We start from the raw sequence: 15299 nt of genomic DNA on the forward strand, positions 1-15299 counted from the left end.
CGAAATCACAGCTCATTTCCAGACTACAGAGATAAATTCCCCTGGAGAAAATGGATGCTTTGGAGGGTGGACTCTACAGCATTGTACCCCACTGTGGCCCCTGTCCTCCCCCGGCTCCCTCCCCAAATCTGCAGGAGTTTCCCAACAGGGATCTGGCAACCCTACCCCCCCATCCCCCACCCGTGGCAAGGCGGGACCTGGCAACCCTACTGTAAACAGTGGGGATAAATACAAGAGGTGCAGTCCATGACATTTCTATGCAAAGCTAAAATGTATAGCTTTTCATGGAAATGTGAGCTTTGCATAGAAATGTCACATACATCTTGCATTTCGTGGCCTTTTGACCACACTGTTCACATTGTTTCCCTTCATGCTCCAGTTGATGAAATGAAAGTTTATGCCAGAATAGGTTCATTATTCTTTAATACCTGCCACAAGATTTTTTTCCCATGTCAAATTATTGCACTTAGTTTAGAATAACTGAACATGACAATGAAAGATTAGGATCTCCTGTTGTCGTTGTTTTAAGTTCAAAGCTGGAGAGGGGAAAAATGGTGGTAAATGAGGGGCATTTATTTATTTCCCTGCACCACTCTCCTTAGCTACCCCTCCCCCCTATTCTATTAACTCTATGAATGTCTACTTTTCCATGAGGGACAAATGAGGAGCGTTTAGCTTAGAAAGAAGGCAGTTAAGGGGAGACATGATAGAAGTCTATAAAATAATGCATGGTATGGAGAGAGTGGACAGGGAGAAGCTTTTCTCCCTCTCTCGCAATACCAGGGGTCATCTGCTGAAGCTGGAGGGGAAGAGATTCAAAAGATAAAAGGAAGTATTTCTTCACCCAACGCATAGTTAAATTGTGGAACTCCCTGCCCCGGGATGTGGTGATGGCTGCCAACTTGGAAGGCTTTAAGAGGGGAGCGGCCATGTTCATGGAGGAGAGGGCTATCCGTGGCTACTAGTGAAGTGCCCTGGTTGTCTTATAGAGTCCAATGAAGACAACTAGGAGGAGGTTAAAAAGAGCAACAGTTCTTTATTTAGCTAAACACAGACCTGGGGGTGAAATAACCCACAAATAAGATGCAGAATTACTCACCCGAGAAACAAAGGTAAGTCAGTATCATTTATGCATTCACATGGGGCAGGCCCGTGGCTGCTGACAAGCAAATTGATACACAAAAGCACCAATGCACATTAAGTGTCCACCCCACTCCAACCAGCACAACCTATAGATATTGGCCGAAGTGAGTGCCTGATCTTGTGAGCTCGGTAACCAGAAACCACATTCCTGAAGATGAACGTAATTCAGAGCTCTCTACTGGTGAGAGGCCATACCAGGCACAGAGAGCATGATTTGTTGGTTCATGGCTCCCGGATGCCAACTTCCCAAAGCTTCCATGTGTGTGCGTATGAATACATAGTGTTCTAAACCAGCCCTTATATCTGGGCATTACTAGTCATGATGCGTACCTATTCTCTCCAGTATCAGAGGATCATGCCTATTCTATTAGGTGCTGTGGAACACAGGCAGGATGGTGCTGCTGCAGTCACCTTGTTTGTGGGCTTCCTAGAAGCACCTGGTTGGCCACTGTGTGAACAGACTGCTAGACTTGATGGGGGAAATCTTATGTAGATTGGTGAGAGAGTCAAATACCACCCCCAGCACTGTGTCCCTCATGCATCTCCCCCTGCAACAGTTACGAACGAAACAAAAAAGCAGGCTATCCTGATCATGGGACTCCCATACCACATCTCATCTTCCTTTAGAAGAACTTAACCTTGGCTGGATCACAGCCCATGTTTTAACATTTTTCTCACATGTTGTAAAGGGTCAATGATTAATGCCATAGACTGCAACCTCCCCCCACCCCCCCATGCATACCAGTTGGCCTCAGGGAGGTATTTTGATTGGTAACTGATTATGTGAGAAAAAGAAGCCTGTGGTTCATGAGGGTCATAGCCAACTCTACTTGTGGAGAATGTAAATAGTTTGCATCATCCAGAGACAGCTCCAAATGAGAAACTGGCTGTATAGGTTGTTTATACATGGAAGTTTTACCGGAGGTTCGTTGCTCGCAGACTCACACACTTTCCTGTTGGGAATCTATGCACCAGCAGTCTCCAAGCTCAAATCAAGAAGCATTTGAATCCCTGCTCCTTGAAATGCTCCTTTTTACTTGGCTGTAATGCTTACTATGAGGGGAAAATCCCGTCCCCCCCCCTTGCAGAAACTCAAGTGCCGTCTTAAAAAGCATTTAAAAAACAAAACGGAGCTCTCTAAAAATAACCGGGGGCGGGGGGGAATCCAAGCCTCATTTTTAAAAATCCTTTCTTCTGCTCAGGAAGAACTCTGAGAAAACCAGACGAAGGAAGCATTTGAATCCCTGCCCCTTGACACGCTGCTTTGTAATTGGCTGTAGTGCTTTCAGTGAGAGAAATGTCACTACCCCAAGCTTCCGTATTCTGCGCTTGGCCTTATGCATGGGGATTTCAAGCGGGCTGAGCTCAGGGGAGATTGACAAATCGGGTTATTAGAGGAATGGGAAGTCCCAGGATTTGTGAGGGCTGGCCGCAAAGTCATCTCTAATGGTTGGGAAACTCAGGCATAACTCCAAGGAACAACCAGGACAGACCAGGGGCGAATGTGAGTGAAAGTACCCATGCATAAACGACCTAATATACCCTTGACCTCTTCAGGCGAATAAGGGTGGAAGAGGAATGTCACTTGAAGATTAACATTTCCACTTGTGCCTTGTGTCTGAACCTTTCTCCTTTCTGTTTATTAAGCCTCCAGATAAGCTTTGCTTTGGAGGCTCCCGCCATGCACTGCAAAACTGCAGAGGGGGACTTTGTGAATTGTTGGCAGTGACATTTCATCCTGCCACTTCATTGTATAATACAAATAAGTTGCCCAGTGCCTGTATTTTCCGTCATGTTGTTTAGCTGGATTGCATTCATTTGTCAGAGGCTGCTAAAGTGAACAGGAACTATTAGCTGTGTGTTCTTCTGGTGCTACTTTGTCAGTATTGCACATGCTTTGTCTTCGCTTCCCCTTGAATCTTGTGCTTTTAACCTTGTGAAGGGCAGGTTCTTTTTTCAAAAGTGTAAGTACCTGTTGCTCTCTCTCACACACAAACCTCCTGAGAAACCAACACTATCCCTTGATTTTCAGGTCTGCATGAGATTTGCACGATGAAATCCAAATTTATACATATCCCACAGAGCAGAGGGCGGCGAAGGAGAAGCCAGCATTGGGTCAATTGTTTTTAAACGGAATAGCACCACAGTCATGTAAAAAAGGTGAGACTTTACAACACCAGCAAGCTGTGTCAGCAACGACGTCCAGAACACCAGATGCGATTCCCACACTTCAATCCCACTGCAATGCGTGAGCATGGAGACCTAGTCCTCATCAGTGGTAAAATTCAAACTCTGCTGCTTTCCATATGTATCCATTTACCTTCTTTACAAGCTGATACCCACTTCTAGGCCCTGACAGATTTGCTGAGGGTTTATTAGAACTGGGATGCTGGACTCATTTGCTCACAAGACCATTTTCAGTGAGTATATTCATTTGATGGCACTTTTCTTCATTTCAGCGCCTTTGGCAATTTCTCCTTGACAGCTTGACAGCAATCCTTCTTACTACAGACAAAAAAAAGTGCTGTCATATGCAACTAGGATACTCTGGAGAGATATTTATTAAGTCAGGGCAATTAAATGGGAGGGGTGTTTGGGAACGTGATGCTATAATTCTCATAATATTCAAGCGGGACTTCCTTTGACGAGCACAGAGACGCGAGCAGAATGCAATGACTTGCTAATTGGGCCCACGGTGCAAGCATAATTTCTATAAACATCACATTAATTTCATGCTCTGGGGCCTTAATACATTGGGTTCTACAATCCCTGGTTAGTGCTGGGGCCCAGGAAGATTCTCCAAGCTGTCTGCTTCTCCTTTCCTTTCTTCAGGGGCCTGGCAGAGAATGTAATGCTGAAAGTGAAGGGAAAGGAGGTACTTCTTACTTCAGCTTGTTCTTTGCTAGATTCTACCTAAAACTACAAGATTGAATTAATGCTCTAGAACCGGGGCATCTATTTTCAGGAAGGTGCAATTCAGTACACACAAACCAGCTTGTATTAATATTATGCTCTATGCACTAGTGTTCTTTTATTTTGCAGGAATAAGCTATGCTGGCCTACAGGTCAGTCATCCCTATTTGCCTTAAGCCACTGTGCTGATCGTATTGCCAAATAAAACTGGAGATAAAAGACATTCTAGCAAATATAGGGATTTGTCTAATGTTTGCCACTTAGCCACATTGTATGTTACAAAAAGGATAGTTTCTTTGCCATGTCGATGGAAACTTGCAAGTTCCATGGGACTTGAAAACGTTCAACAATAGGCCCAGAACAAAAAGAAAGTGATGTAGCAGCTGAAAAGTTTTTTTTTTTGTCCAGTTAAGTCCAGAAGTATATTTATTGATGATTGGGGGCCCTGTGTGTGCTTTCCTTTGTTGTCATTTTGGGGCCATGTTATATGATGTGCTGTTGGAGCCATGCAACACCTTGCATGTGCTTCTACATCTTTGTAAACAGGCACAAGGTCTCATTCATTTTCCACACGGTTAAATTACCACGATGTGATTTATATCCATCATTTCATTATTTGGAGCCTTTATTGGCTTCTCCATTTGTCATTGTCAAAGTGGCTTGGTGAGGTGAACATCATCTGAGCCACAGAGGAAGGGACATGGGTCAGTGGTAGAGCATCTGCTTTGCATGCAGAATCTCCCAGCTTCAATCCTCAGCATCTCTACTTGAAAAGGATCAGACAGTATAGGTGATGTGAAAGACCTCTAACTGAGACCCTGGGGAGCAGCTGCCAGTCAGAGTAGAAAATACTGACCTTGATAGATTATTGGTCTGACTCAATACAAGTTTCATATGTCTACCGTTCATGTAGTGAGATCTGACATTTATCACATTTTGGAGATGAATTTCAGACCTCTACTGGGATACATTCAGAAGTTTAACAAATTGTGTGTGAAAATATTAAGTAAAATCACATCATGAAGTTTTATACACACACACATACATAAATGAATGTGCAAGTATGGCACCAGTTTCGCCGATGGAAGTATTTGCAGTTCTACCACATTTAATAAGTGTCCTGGACAACAGTTTGGGTGAACAAACATTACATTTTTAACAAATTGAAGGTTGTTAAGTGAAGAGGCTGCCTTGGGCAGAGGATTATGTACACATTAAGGCCAGCAAATGATTAGTTATTTAGTTTAGTATTGTGTAATTATTGCCATAATAATCACTGTGTGATTGTTTTCAAAACAGGAAAATCTGTTTGGATTCTCCACTGTGAATATCCTGTTTGCCCTAAATTCCAAAAACATGTGATCCGCCTGGAAAGGAGAGCAACTGCCAATTCTATAGAACAACAATCTGATGAAAATATATGAAGGGCTTACAACAGGAGGGCAACATTCAGCTTCCCACTTATCACTTCCATCTACAGATCTGGGCCTGGTGACTAGCAACTGGGTTGTTGTCGTGGCCGGGATACAAGCTTTCCCTCTGTTCTGGCTCTTGGAAAATCTCACTGGCTCTTACATTTTGTAAAAACATTGCACCCCTGTTTCTACAACTATCTGTCATAGTATACTTCTTGTTTTACTCTCACCTTTTCTTTCTGATTCTTTTATGTGGTCTGAATAGCCCACAGCCTGGAATACCAAGCTAAAAATCTAGTGATGTTGTTTAAATTTGCTCAGGAAGGCCTTCCCATTTCCTAGAATGCAGTTTATGCCACCTGCTATTATTGATGGGAGATGTGCAGTTCACTGAAGTACAGTACAACACTTCAGGGATATTCCTTTGGCTCTTTGATATTCAGGAATGTGCCATAGAAGACACACTCCAGTATTTACTTACAAGTTCAATATTTGAGAAAGATCATCCTCATTTTCTGGAAAGGCAAACTTATTGCTCAGACTTTCAAATACTGGACTATTTATGGTCATATCCAGATAAGGATATTAGCAGGTCAGTGGCTGGTTTTGCTTTAGCTGCAGTTTAATGCTACCAAAGCTGTTTGGATGCTTCTACTATTGATTGTAGGCTAGATGCAGGCAGTATCCACCTCCCTTTTCCTGCTGATGTTTTATTAAAACGTGGCATTTCTTTTTCTTGCAGTGCTGCTGTTTTTATGTATAATGTAAAACTAAAAAAATCTATTTGAGATGGCCAGGAGTCAATATAAAATAAACTACTTACTGCCTAGGAGAAAAGCAAATCCCCACCAATAAAACCACAGAGATCTATATTTCCTCTTTATTGGAATGAAAGATAATGTCACAGCTTTCTGTTGGTATAATTCTCCTTTAAATACGTAAATATATGTCACCTTAAAAATCAAAGAGAGAGAGAGAGCAAGAACAGTTCCTAAAATACCAAATGATACAATGGGTAGTGCTAGTAATAAATAATACCCTTGACTGGCACAGGGCCTCTCCTGCCCTGTCCAAGAGCAGGTATCGTGTACAATGGAGAGAAGGCCAATCTGGCCATTTGGAGAATGAAAGGGATGCTTTATAGATCACCCCGAGTGACTAGAAGGCTCCGGGCCAGCCCGACCCTGGCTGATTTCCTAGATGGCAATGTCTGTGTTGTCAATATCGTTCATGTTCTTGTCCAATTTGCAGCAAAAATACTGATTCCAGATTCGCAGGAATGTGGTCCTGAATTTTCTAATCCTGAAGGCGTAAACGATGGGGTTCATGGCCGAATTTCCATGTGTAAGAAATATAGCAATGTAGGTAAGGGCGCTTGGGGTCTTGCAGGAGGTACAGAAAAAGCTGATGCAGTTGCGCATGTGCAGGGGCAGCCAGCTGACAGCAAACAGGAAGAGAACCAAGGCCAGGGACTTGGCAATTTTCAGCTCCTTCCCATAATATTTCTCAGGGTCTGTCGTGCTGGATGCAACCTTTCTGTTAAGCTGCCTGCGGATGATCTTGAAGACCTCCAGGTAGATGAGAAGCATGAGGAGCAACGGCGGTAACACCCAGACAAAGAAATTGAAGTAGACCATGTATTCCATGCTGATAACATTCTCAAACTGGCAACTGACTGTGAACTCTGTCATGTTTGCCTCCTTAGCCTTTCGCTGCATTTCATTGAAGTTGTTCCATCCAAACAAAGGGGTCAGCCCCACCAGGAAGGAAACCAGCCAGCAGCAAGCAATAGCCACCCCAGCACGCCTGGGAGTCACAACACTCTTGTAACTGTGGAAGAAAAGGAAAAATGCACATTATGAGCTTACATAGTGGGAAAGTGGCATCTATAGGGTTGCCAGCTCTGGGCTGGGAAATACCTGGAGATCTTGGGGGTAGAGCCTGAGGAGGGTGGGGTTTGGGGAGGGGAGGGACCTCAGAAGGGTACAATGCCATAGACTCCACCTTCTAAAGTGGCCATTTTCTCCAGGTGAAATGATCTCTGTCACCTGGAGATCAAATGCAATAGCGGAAGATCTCCAGTCACCACCTGGAGTCCGGCAGCCCTGAGCATCTACAGCCCGTTCTTACAGCCGCACAAATGATACACAGAAATCACCAGGCCCCAAATAATTAAGCTTCCTTAACAGGTTAAAAAAATAAGATTACATTTTCAAAATAACTGGTTGTTAGCATTCACAAAAGTTGTTGGAAAGGGGGCAGGCAACAAGATATGGACATAGAAATCAATGTTTATGCACAGATACAGAAGAGGGACAACAAGGTACAAAATAAAGGAAAATATACAGGAAAGGATCATAGTGATAGAAAATATACTTGCATATGTAAAATGAAATTGGAAAGAGAAATGCATACATATCATCTCTTATCCTATGTGTTTTAAGATTAAAAGATAAAATATAATTTCTGAAATTCTCATCAAAGCCCTTTCAAAAAGATTCGATTCAGGGTTGTTTTGAGTGTGGCTATCTTATATATAGGTGAGTGCTTCTCTGAGGTTAGAAGAAATTTCCCATAGAAATATATGTATCAAAATTGTGAACTCTTAGATCAACTTGTTCAAAGATTTTCTGGGCCATCTATTCAAAGTTATCTCTTTTCTAAGGATGGAAATTAGAACATATATGAGAAAGTAAAACTTATATATGTTTTGCAAATTTGAAAACTAAAGCTATTTGTCAAGCCTGCTGTTTGTTCATTCAATACCTCTAACAGACAAGGGCCAGAAACAAGCTATGAATTGGAGGCCACTGATTTGAGCTGAGCTACAAAATCGTTATGACTGTGTAGGGTTGCCAACTTCCAGGTGGTGGCTGAAGATCTCCTGCTATACAACTGATCTCCAGGCGGCAGAGACCAGTTTACCTGGAGAAAATGGATGCTTCGAAAGGTGGACTCTATGGCATTATACCCTGTTGAAATCCCTCCCCAAACCCCACCCTCCTCAGGCTCCACCTGTAAGATCTCCAGATATATCCCAGCCAGGAGGTAGTGTGACAGCAGGTAGACTTCCCCTGACTATGGAAGGTCCACTGATTTAGCAATTTGTAATAATCTCTTTTCCTTTCTGTAAAATGTATTAGGACAGCCAGGGAATAGCTTGTTGCTGGGCAGAATATCCCTGTATGTCTGTGTGCTAAGGAAGTGGGTTAAGAATCATGGAGAGTCAGAGTGAACTATAAACATTGATAGGAGAAACTGGATAGAACTGAACTGTACTGCGCCGCCTCTATGTCTGGAGTGCTATCAGCCTACCCTGAATGTTGATGGGTTGTCATATCTTGAATTTGGATAAATATCCCTTCCTCAGTATCATCGGGGCTCAGAGATTTCTGCCCATTAGGGCCTCTGAGTCAGCAGCTGCAAATAAACTGTTTTCTTGAAATATTGATCTCAGGTCTCTCTCTCCCCCCACGAACCCTTGTTTGCCATATCATTTCTGGTGCCGTGACTCGGATGGGGAGAGAGATGGGGTGTTGCCCCCCTCTTACCCACCCGGCTCGGGGTGCTGGGCCAGGGTGCCTTTGAGTCCTTTCTGCCGGCACGACCTTTTTTGGTTGAGAGAGTTACACATGGACACCCTGGCCTCACTCACCCTGGTAGGGTGTCGTTGGAACCCAACAGGATCACAAGAACCAGCCCAGCACCTCCGGAGAAAATCACAGAAGGCAGGTGAGAATCAGGAAAGGGGTTTTAGTTCAGTTCTGGTGCCCTCTGCAATCAGAGGAAGGGAGGTCTGATCAACTTCCAGATTCTGCCCTAGTACAGCCATCAGGTTTGGTTGGAAACCGCAGAGATCTTAGGTCTGACAGGAAAAGGTTTGGAAATGGTGGGTGGCGTGTGAGAGTGAGTGAGTGATTTTGTGTTTGATTGAAGGGGTGGATTGATTGTGTGAGATACTGTTGTGGAACACTTTTGCATACATTTGTACACATTTTGGGAGGAATGGGTGGAAAGAAAGCTCTGTAGTGACACCTCAGTGGGTGCCATATCAGTAGCAACCCTTTCCAGACCTAGGACTCACTTTTATCCCAAATGGTGGGACACAGTGAGCTGCTAGCTTGTGGCAGGGAGTCACATGACATGTGACAGGCAAGAGAAGAAGCCAGAATCTTTGGACCTGCCTATGCAAAAAAGGAACCTTCTCCAGTACGAAGTAAACTTGCCTTGCTGTCCAACTGCTTGTCTCAGGGTGCATGGAAAATGAAACAGGAGGCATAGTACCTGTTTGCTCTCTATGTATACATACTAGAAGCAAGTTGTTCCAAAAAATGGCATCATTATAATGGCTTATGGCTAGAGTTGCCAGCTCTGGGTTGGGGAATTCATGGAGATTTGGGGGTGGTTCCTGGGACAGAGGGGTTCAGGGAGGGGAAGGACCTTAGCACAGTATAATGCCATAGACTGCATAAGCCATCCACATTTGTTGTATGACCACTGGCTTATGCAGCAGTATACGGTGCCAGTCTTCAGCAGGTGGTCATTCCCTCCTTGTTTACACTCCGGGCTTTATGCTGTCTCAGAGCACGCAAACACACACACATTCATGCACACGCCATTCTTGTTTTTTATATTATTCCTTTAAAAAAGGATCCCCTTCCAATCCAATACAAGCTAACCTAAACAATCACCTTCCTGCTAGACTCGGCACACTTGGCAGCAGGCAGCTTGTTTTGAAACAAACATCATCAGTCAAGTCATTTAGTAGCTCAGCAGCTGCCACTTTCCTCAGAAGAGATTCCATTTTTAGTGCAAACGCCTTGCAGTGGGGCTTGGTCATGATGTTTACATTGTTCTAACGCTGCAGATATTCTGATAAACTGCATTTCAGAGTATTTGGAAAGTGGCATGCCTGTGGTGGGGAAACCGGTCGTTCCTATCCTGCTCCTCTGCCTCTGTGGGAGAGATCTTTGGGAAAGAGAGATCTTCGGGGGAGAAGCAAGAACAAAAGAGAGTCTTGACCTCCCAAGGACGTGATACTAGACTAGTGTGATTCTGGCTGCTTGTGTAATGTCTTCAGGTTTCCTGAAACAACTGAAATTGCAATCAGGCCTAGCTTTGTAATTAAGCAAATCAGCGAGACGAATGGGACCAAGTTGCCACCCAGTTAGGGATGCCAGCCTCCAGGTGGGAGCTGGGGATCCCCTGGAATTACAGCTCATCTCCAGACTATAAAGATCAGTTCCCCTGGAAAAAATTGATACTTTGGAGGGTGGACTCTATGGCATTGTACCCTGCTGAGGTCTTTGTCCTTCCCAGACTCCACCCCCAAATCTCTGGGAGTTTCCCAACCTGGATCTGGCAACCCTATCTCCCCATCCCTCGCCAGTGGCCAGGGGAGACCTGGTAACCCTACATCCAGTCCAACCCCCTGCTCAACAGGAGCCTCCGGCACCCACCAGTTTCCCACAGACCAGTCTTTGCACTGTGAACAAGAGTACCGCAGCAAAGAGCATATGCACCACAGTAAGGTGCCAATGGACCAAATTGCTCTGGATGGTTCAAGGAAAACAGAAAAGAGGTATCTTTGAGACCAAATGAGTTCATTCTAGCATAAGCTTTCGTGAGTCAGATGCATATGGAACGAACACTGTATATGATAGGGTTGCCAGGTCCCTCTTCACCACCAGTAGGAGGTTTTTGGGGTGGAGCCTGAGGAGGGTGGGGTCTTGGGAGGGGAGGGACTTCAATGCCATAGGGTCCAATTGCCAAAGCGGCAATTTTCTCCAGGTGAACTGATCTCTATCGGCTGGAGATCAGTTGTAATAGCAGATTTCCTTCTAGTACCTGGAGGTTAGCAACCCTAGTATATTAACATTTATAACCAAAATCACAGGAAAGAAAAAAGGATGAGGGAGAAGAGGAATTGTATGGATGAGAGGATGAGAGAGGATGAGAGAGAGGTCTGATGTAAATCATTCAGGTGTTTGTCTCTGTGGAAGTAAGACAAGCCACACACTGTGGGGAGGCAGGAAAAATAAACAAGTCACTGCCAATCTGACCTGGTAGGAAATACCTTCCAAACCCACATTGAGATTTCCGTCACCTCCACTCCCTAGGACATCCCACAGTCACTTTTCTGGACATGTTTTACACCAGACACAAATCCTGTAATTTTTGCTATAAGTATTCCCAAAATTAGTTCCTCTTCATACACCTGAAGAAGTGAACTCTGATTTGTTAAAGCTCATGCTGAAATAAATGTTGATAGACTTTAAGAGACTGCAGGGCTTCTGTTTTACAGATCCTAAAGGCTGACAAGTTACCAGAGAATGCAGCAGTATATCCCTCCTCCATTTCTGTCCAGAGTTTGACCGACTACTCACAATTAAGTTTGCATTATGATGCCATATCATTTTCTGGGCAAATTGAATTCCCAAAATCCAGTGCTCTGGCAAATCTAATGCAGCAATAATAGGGTGACAAAGAGCAATTACTCTTGGACACTGTAAGGGGAACGCTAGTCTGCCTTGCTGAGGCAAGAGCAATTTCATAGAGGAAACAGCCAGGGGTTTCCATAGATGAGAACGCTGGCAGAGCAAAGCTATCAGCAAAGCAAAGCAAAGCAAAAACACAACAACAAGAACACAAAACCCTTCCTTCAGTCCAAGGCTAGTGCTTTACAGAAGATTAATCACCTCTAAAGCGGGCAATGGAAGGGCCAGCCAAAGGAATTTTCATTTTTTAAAGTGCCGGGCCACAAGCGGTACACAGAAAACCAGAGCTCCATTCTTCTTTGATGTCCATTGTCCCGAGAACTCTCATCCCCTTAAGTGACTAAAAAATGGAATATACGGTAAATTACGTGCAATTTAAGAGTTTGTATTCAAGAGTCTGTACAGATCAGTTACTGCCGCACAGTCCTTTAACGAACCTTTTACAGGCAGACAGTGGCTACCCGGATTGGTCTAACAGCAGATTTGTTCCATTCTTTCAGTTCTTGATTATCAGCACAGTGGGGATTTTAATTTGCATTGTTAATTGGGAGGACAGAAGCAAGTTTTGTGGCTGTCCCAGTTTAATTAATCTGGAGCAGTATTTGCCCTACTAGCATCACAGCAGCAAAGGCCTTAAAGGAAGCCTTTTCCTCCAGAACACTTCAGTTTAATGGAAGAGGAAGAATAAATCCAAAGCTCAAAAAAAATTAAAAAATCCATAGCTCAAAGTTTAGCCCAGGTTTTGAAACGTAAGCTGGCAACTCCAATGCAAAAACACAGTTTTGATAAGCAAAACACCAACTGTTGTTTAATTGAGGCTTTATTTCACCTCAAACAAGTTTTGCTATGGGAAAAACAGGTCTTTTGTGGCTCTGTTTGCACAGAAGTTCTCTTTGGAGAAAGGGACAAAACTTCCACCTGACTGGACCGAGATGCTAAGAGTGAACTGTCAGGCAGAAATATATTGGGCCCCTAGTTTGCTTGCTAGGTTGGTCATTAAAAAGATATTAGCAGAAACTGCCAACAATGATGCAATGTACAACTCCTGATTGTCTTTTCCCCAAGCAGCAAAATTAGTCAGTTGACTTTTCAGTCTTCTCTAAAGCCTTCACAGAAAGTGTGAACAAGACTGACAACAAATGACCATTTTGTTTGCAGAGATGAACGTCTTGGTGTGTCTGTTCTTCCCACTTTTGTCTTTGGTAAATGGGCTTTGCAGGTGTTTGTCATGCTTCAAACAGAGTCAGCACAGACAGGGAGGCAGAAAAATATCTCTTCCTCCTTTATAAAACGAAGGAGGTTTAACAATTTCTCAGAGCCACTGTGGTGTAGTGGTTGTATGGCGGTTAGAGTGTCTGCCTAGGATCTAAGAGACTCAAGTTCTAATCCCAATTCTGCTAGGGAAGTTTGTTGGGTGATCTTGGGCTGGTCACACACTTTCAGCCTAACCTACCTCATAGGGTTGTAGCGAGGATTAAATGGAGGAGACAGAGGATGATGTAAGCCACCTTGGGCCCCCATTGGGAGAAAGGAAGTATAAACAAATTAAATCTGTTCAATCTATATGCAAAGCCTTCTTCACCACAGATATGACAGTGAGACAAAAATAAATGAAGGTGTACTCCAGACAGAGAGGTTCTTGTCTTGCCACCTCTAGCACCAAACTATTGTCCAGTCCCAGGCTCAGAAGACCTGTCACAGAGGTCTATCACAGTCCCCCAACTCTCTTGCACAGAGCAGCTGGAATTTATAAGTCACGGGAGGGCAATGTTCCATGCACCCTGAGCAGAGTGGGATGTTGATCCATTCCAAGTCATTTTCTCAAGCATCAGCAAGTGGTGATGTTCCAATAGGGCTGCACGGGCTCCAGGCAAAAGCAGAGGGGCAGCTATGCAGGCACAGGTGATAAAAGTAGGGCTGTCCTACTCTGCTCACACAGGTTCTTTCTTCAGAAGTTAAATCTGTAACCTGTTGTGCCGACATAATGCCCAGCAAATTGGCAATGTTGATGCCCCATCATGGTATGCAATGCATTCCTTCCTTCCTTCATTTATACCCCACCATTCTCCCCCAGGAAGATCCAATGTGGCTTACATAGTACTCCTTTCCTCCATTTTACCCTGACAACAACCCTGTGAGGTAGATTAGGCTGAAAGTGTGTGACAGGCCAAGGTCACCCAGCAAGCTTCCATAGCAAAGTGGGGATTTGAACCTGGCTCTCCCAGGTACTAGCCCACCACTCTAACCACTATAGAACACTGACTCTCAAGGAAGAATGGTGTAAAGACAGGAGAGTGGTGTCATTTATGAAGAGTGGAACTCAGAATTTAGTAGCAGACAGTGGACTGTCTGATGGGGTGCCTTTCATAAGAGAAGGATTGGGATTGGCAGGGTTTGATGCCCATGTGCTCTTTCACTCAGAGATTTCAAGTGAGAAATGATCAATAAAGTCAGTGTAGTAAAGAGGTTAGATTGCCAGACTAGAATACAGGAGAACCTACTCTGCCATGAAGCTTGCTGGATGCCCTTGGGTCAATCACCCTCTCTCAGCCTAACCTACTTTACAGGGTTGTTGTGAGGAAAAATGGAGGAGATAGAGAATGATGTATGTCATACTGAGCAACTTGAAGAACGTTAATCCTGTAATGACAGCCTGGCTCAACTTGTGGAAATCTGGGTACTAAGGAGGCTTGTGGAAATCTGGGTACTAAGGAGTCAGATTGCACACAGCCCAGGTCAGAACAGGTGGGGGCGACAGGGGCGGGTCCCAGCAGTGCACCAGAAGGATGTTCTGCCTACAGAACAGAAGGATTTTGGGTGGCAATACTTTTAAATGGGAGGATATTTCTGCTACATATAGATAATTCAATAACACCCACGCACAACATGACCAGTCTGAAGCGGTTACAACCTGGACATAGTAAGTTGCACTTAAGGCCATTGTTTTCTGGACTGGATTGTGGCCAATGGCCATTCCTCACGCACAAGCAAATGAACAAAACATACTTGCCTATCCTTCCATACAGTATGTCCCAAACACAATGAGAGGACTGGCTGAAGATGCCTATCATCAGATTGCCTTCATAATAAAGGGAAGCAATCCTTAAATGATTAGGAAACAGAACAAATACCTCATAAAACAGTAATAAGAAAAGTGATTTCTGACCCTGGGAAGGGGAGATGTGGTAAGTGACACTTTTCCCACTTTCAGTGAAAACTACAAAACCCACTTAATCAGACGCAATTGAACAGAAAACAATATATTTGCCATTTTAAAAGTTATTCTAACCATCGTGGTAGCCAACTCGAAAACTTAAGAGCAAACATTCCA

General features: G+C 44.0%; 1 protein-coding gene and 1 pseudogene across 1 annotated transcript in view; one reads left to right on the top strand and one right to left on the bottom strand.

The window, feature by feature from the left end:
* Window positions 1-6285: 6285 nt before the first annotated feature.
* Window positions 6286-15299, bottom strand: part of LOC130472816 (adenosine receptor A1-like) — a 74544-nt gene continuing 65530 nt past the window's right edge. The window contains exon 2 of the mRNA XM_056844263.1: window positions 6286-7301. Coding sequence (XP_056700241.1) covers window positions 6668-7301 — 634 coding nt within the window. The 3' untranslated portion in view covers window positions 6286-6667. The remainder of the gene's footprint in view (window positions 7302-15299) is intronic.
* LOC130493898 (dixin-like) overlaps window positions 9104-15299 on the top strand; it is a 46762-nt pseudogene continuing 40566 nt past the window's right edge.

This window comes from Euleptes europaea, chromosome 2 (assembly GCF_029931775.1).
Source record: "Euleptes europaea isolate rEulEur1 chromosome 2, rEulEur1.hap1, whole genome shotgun sequence".
NCBI lineage: Eukaryota > Metazoa > Chordata > Lepidosauria > Squamata > Sphaerodactylidae > Euleptes > Euleptes europaea.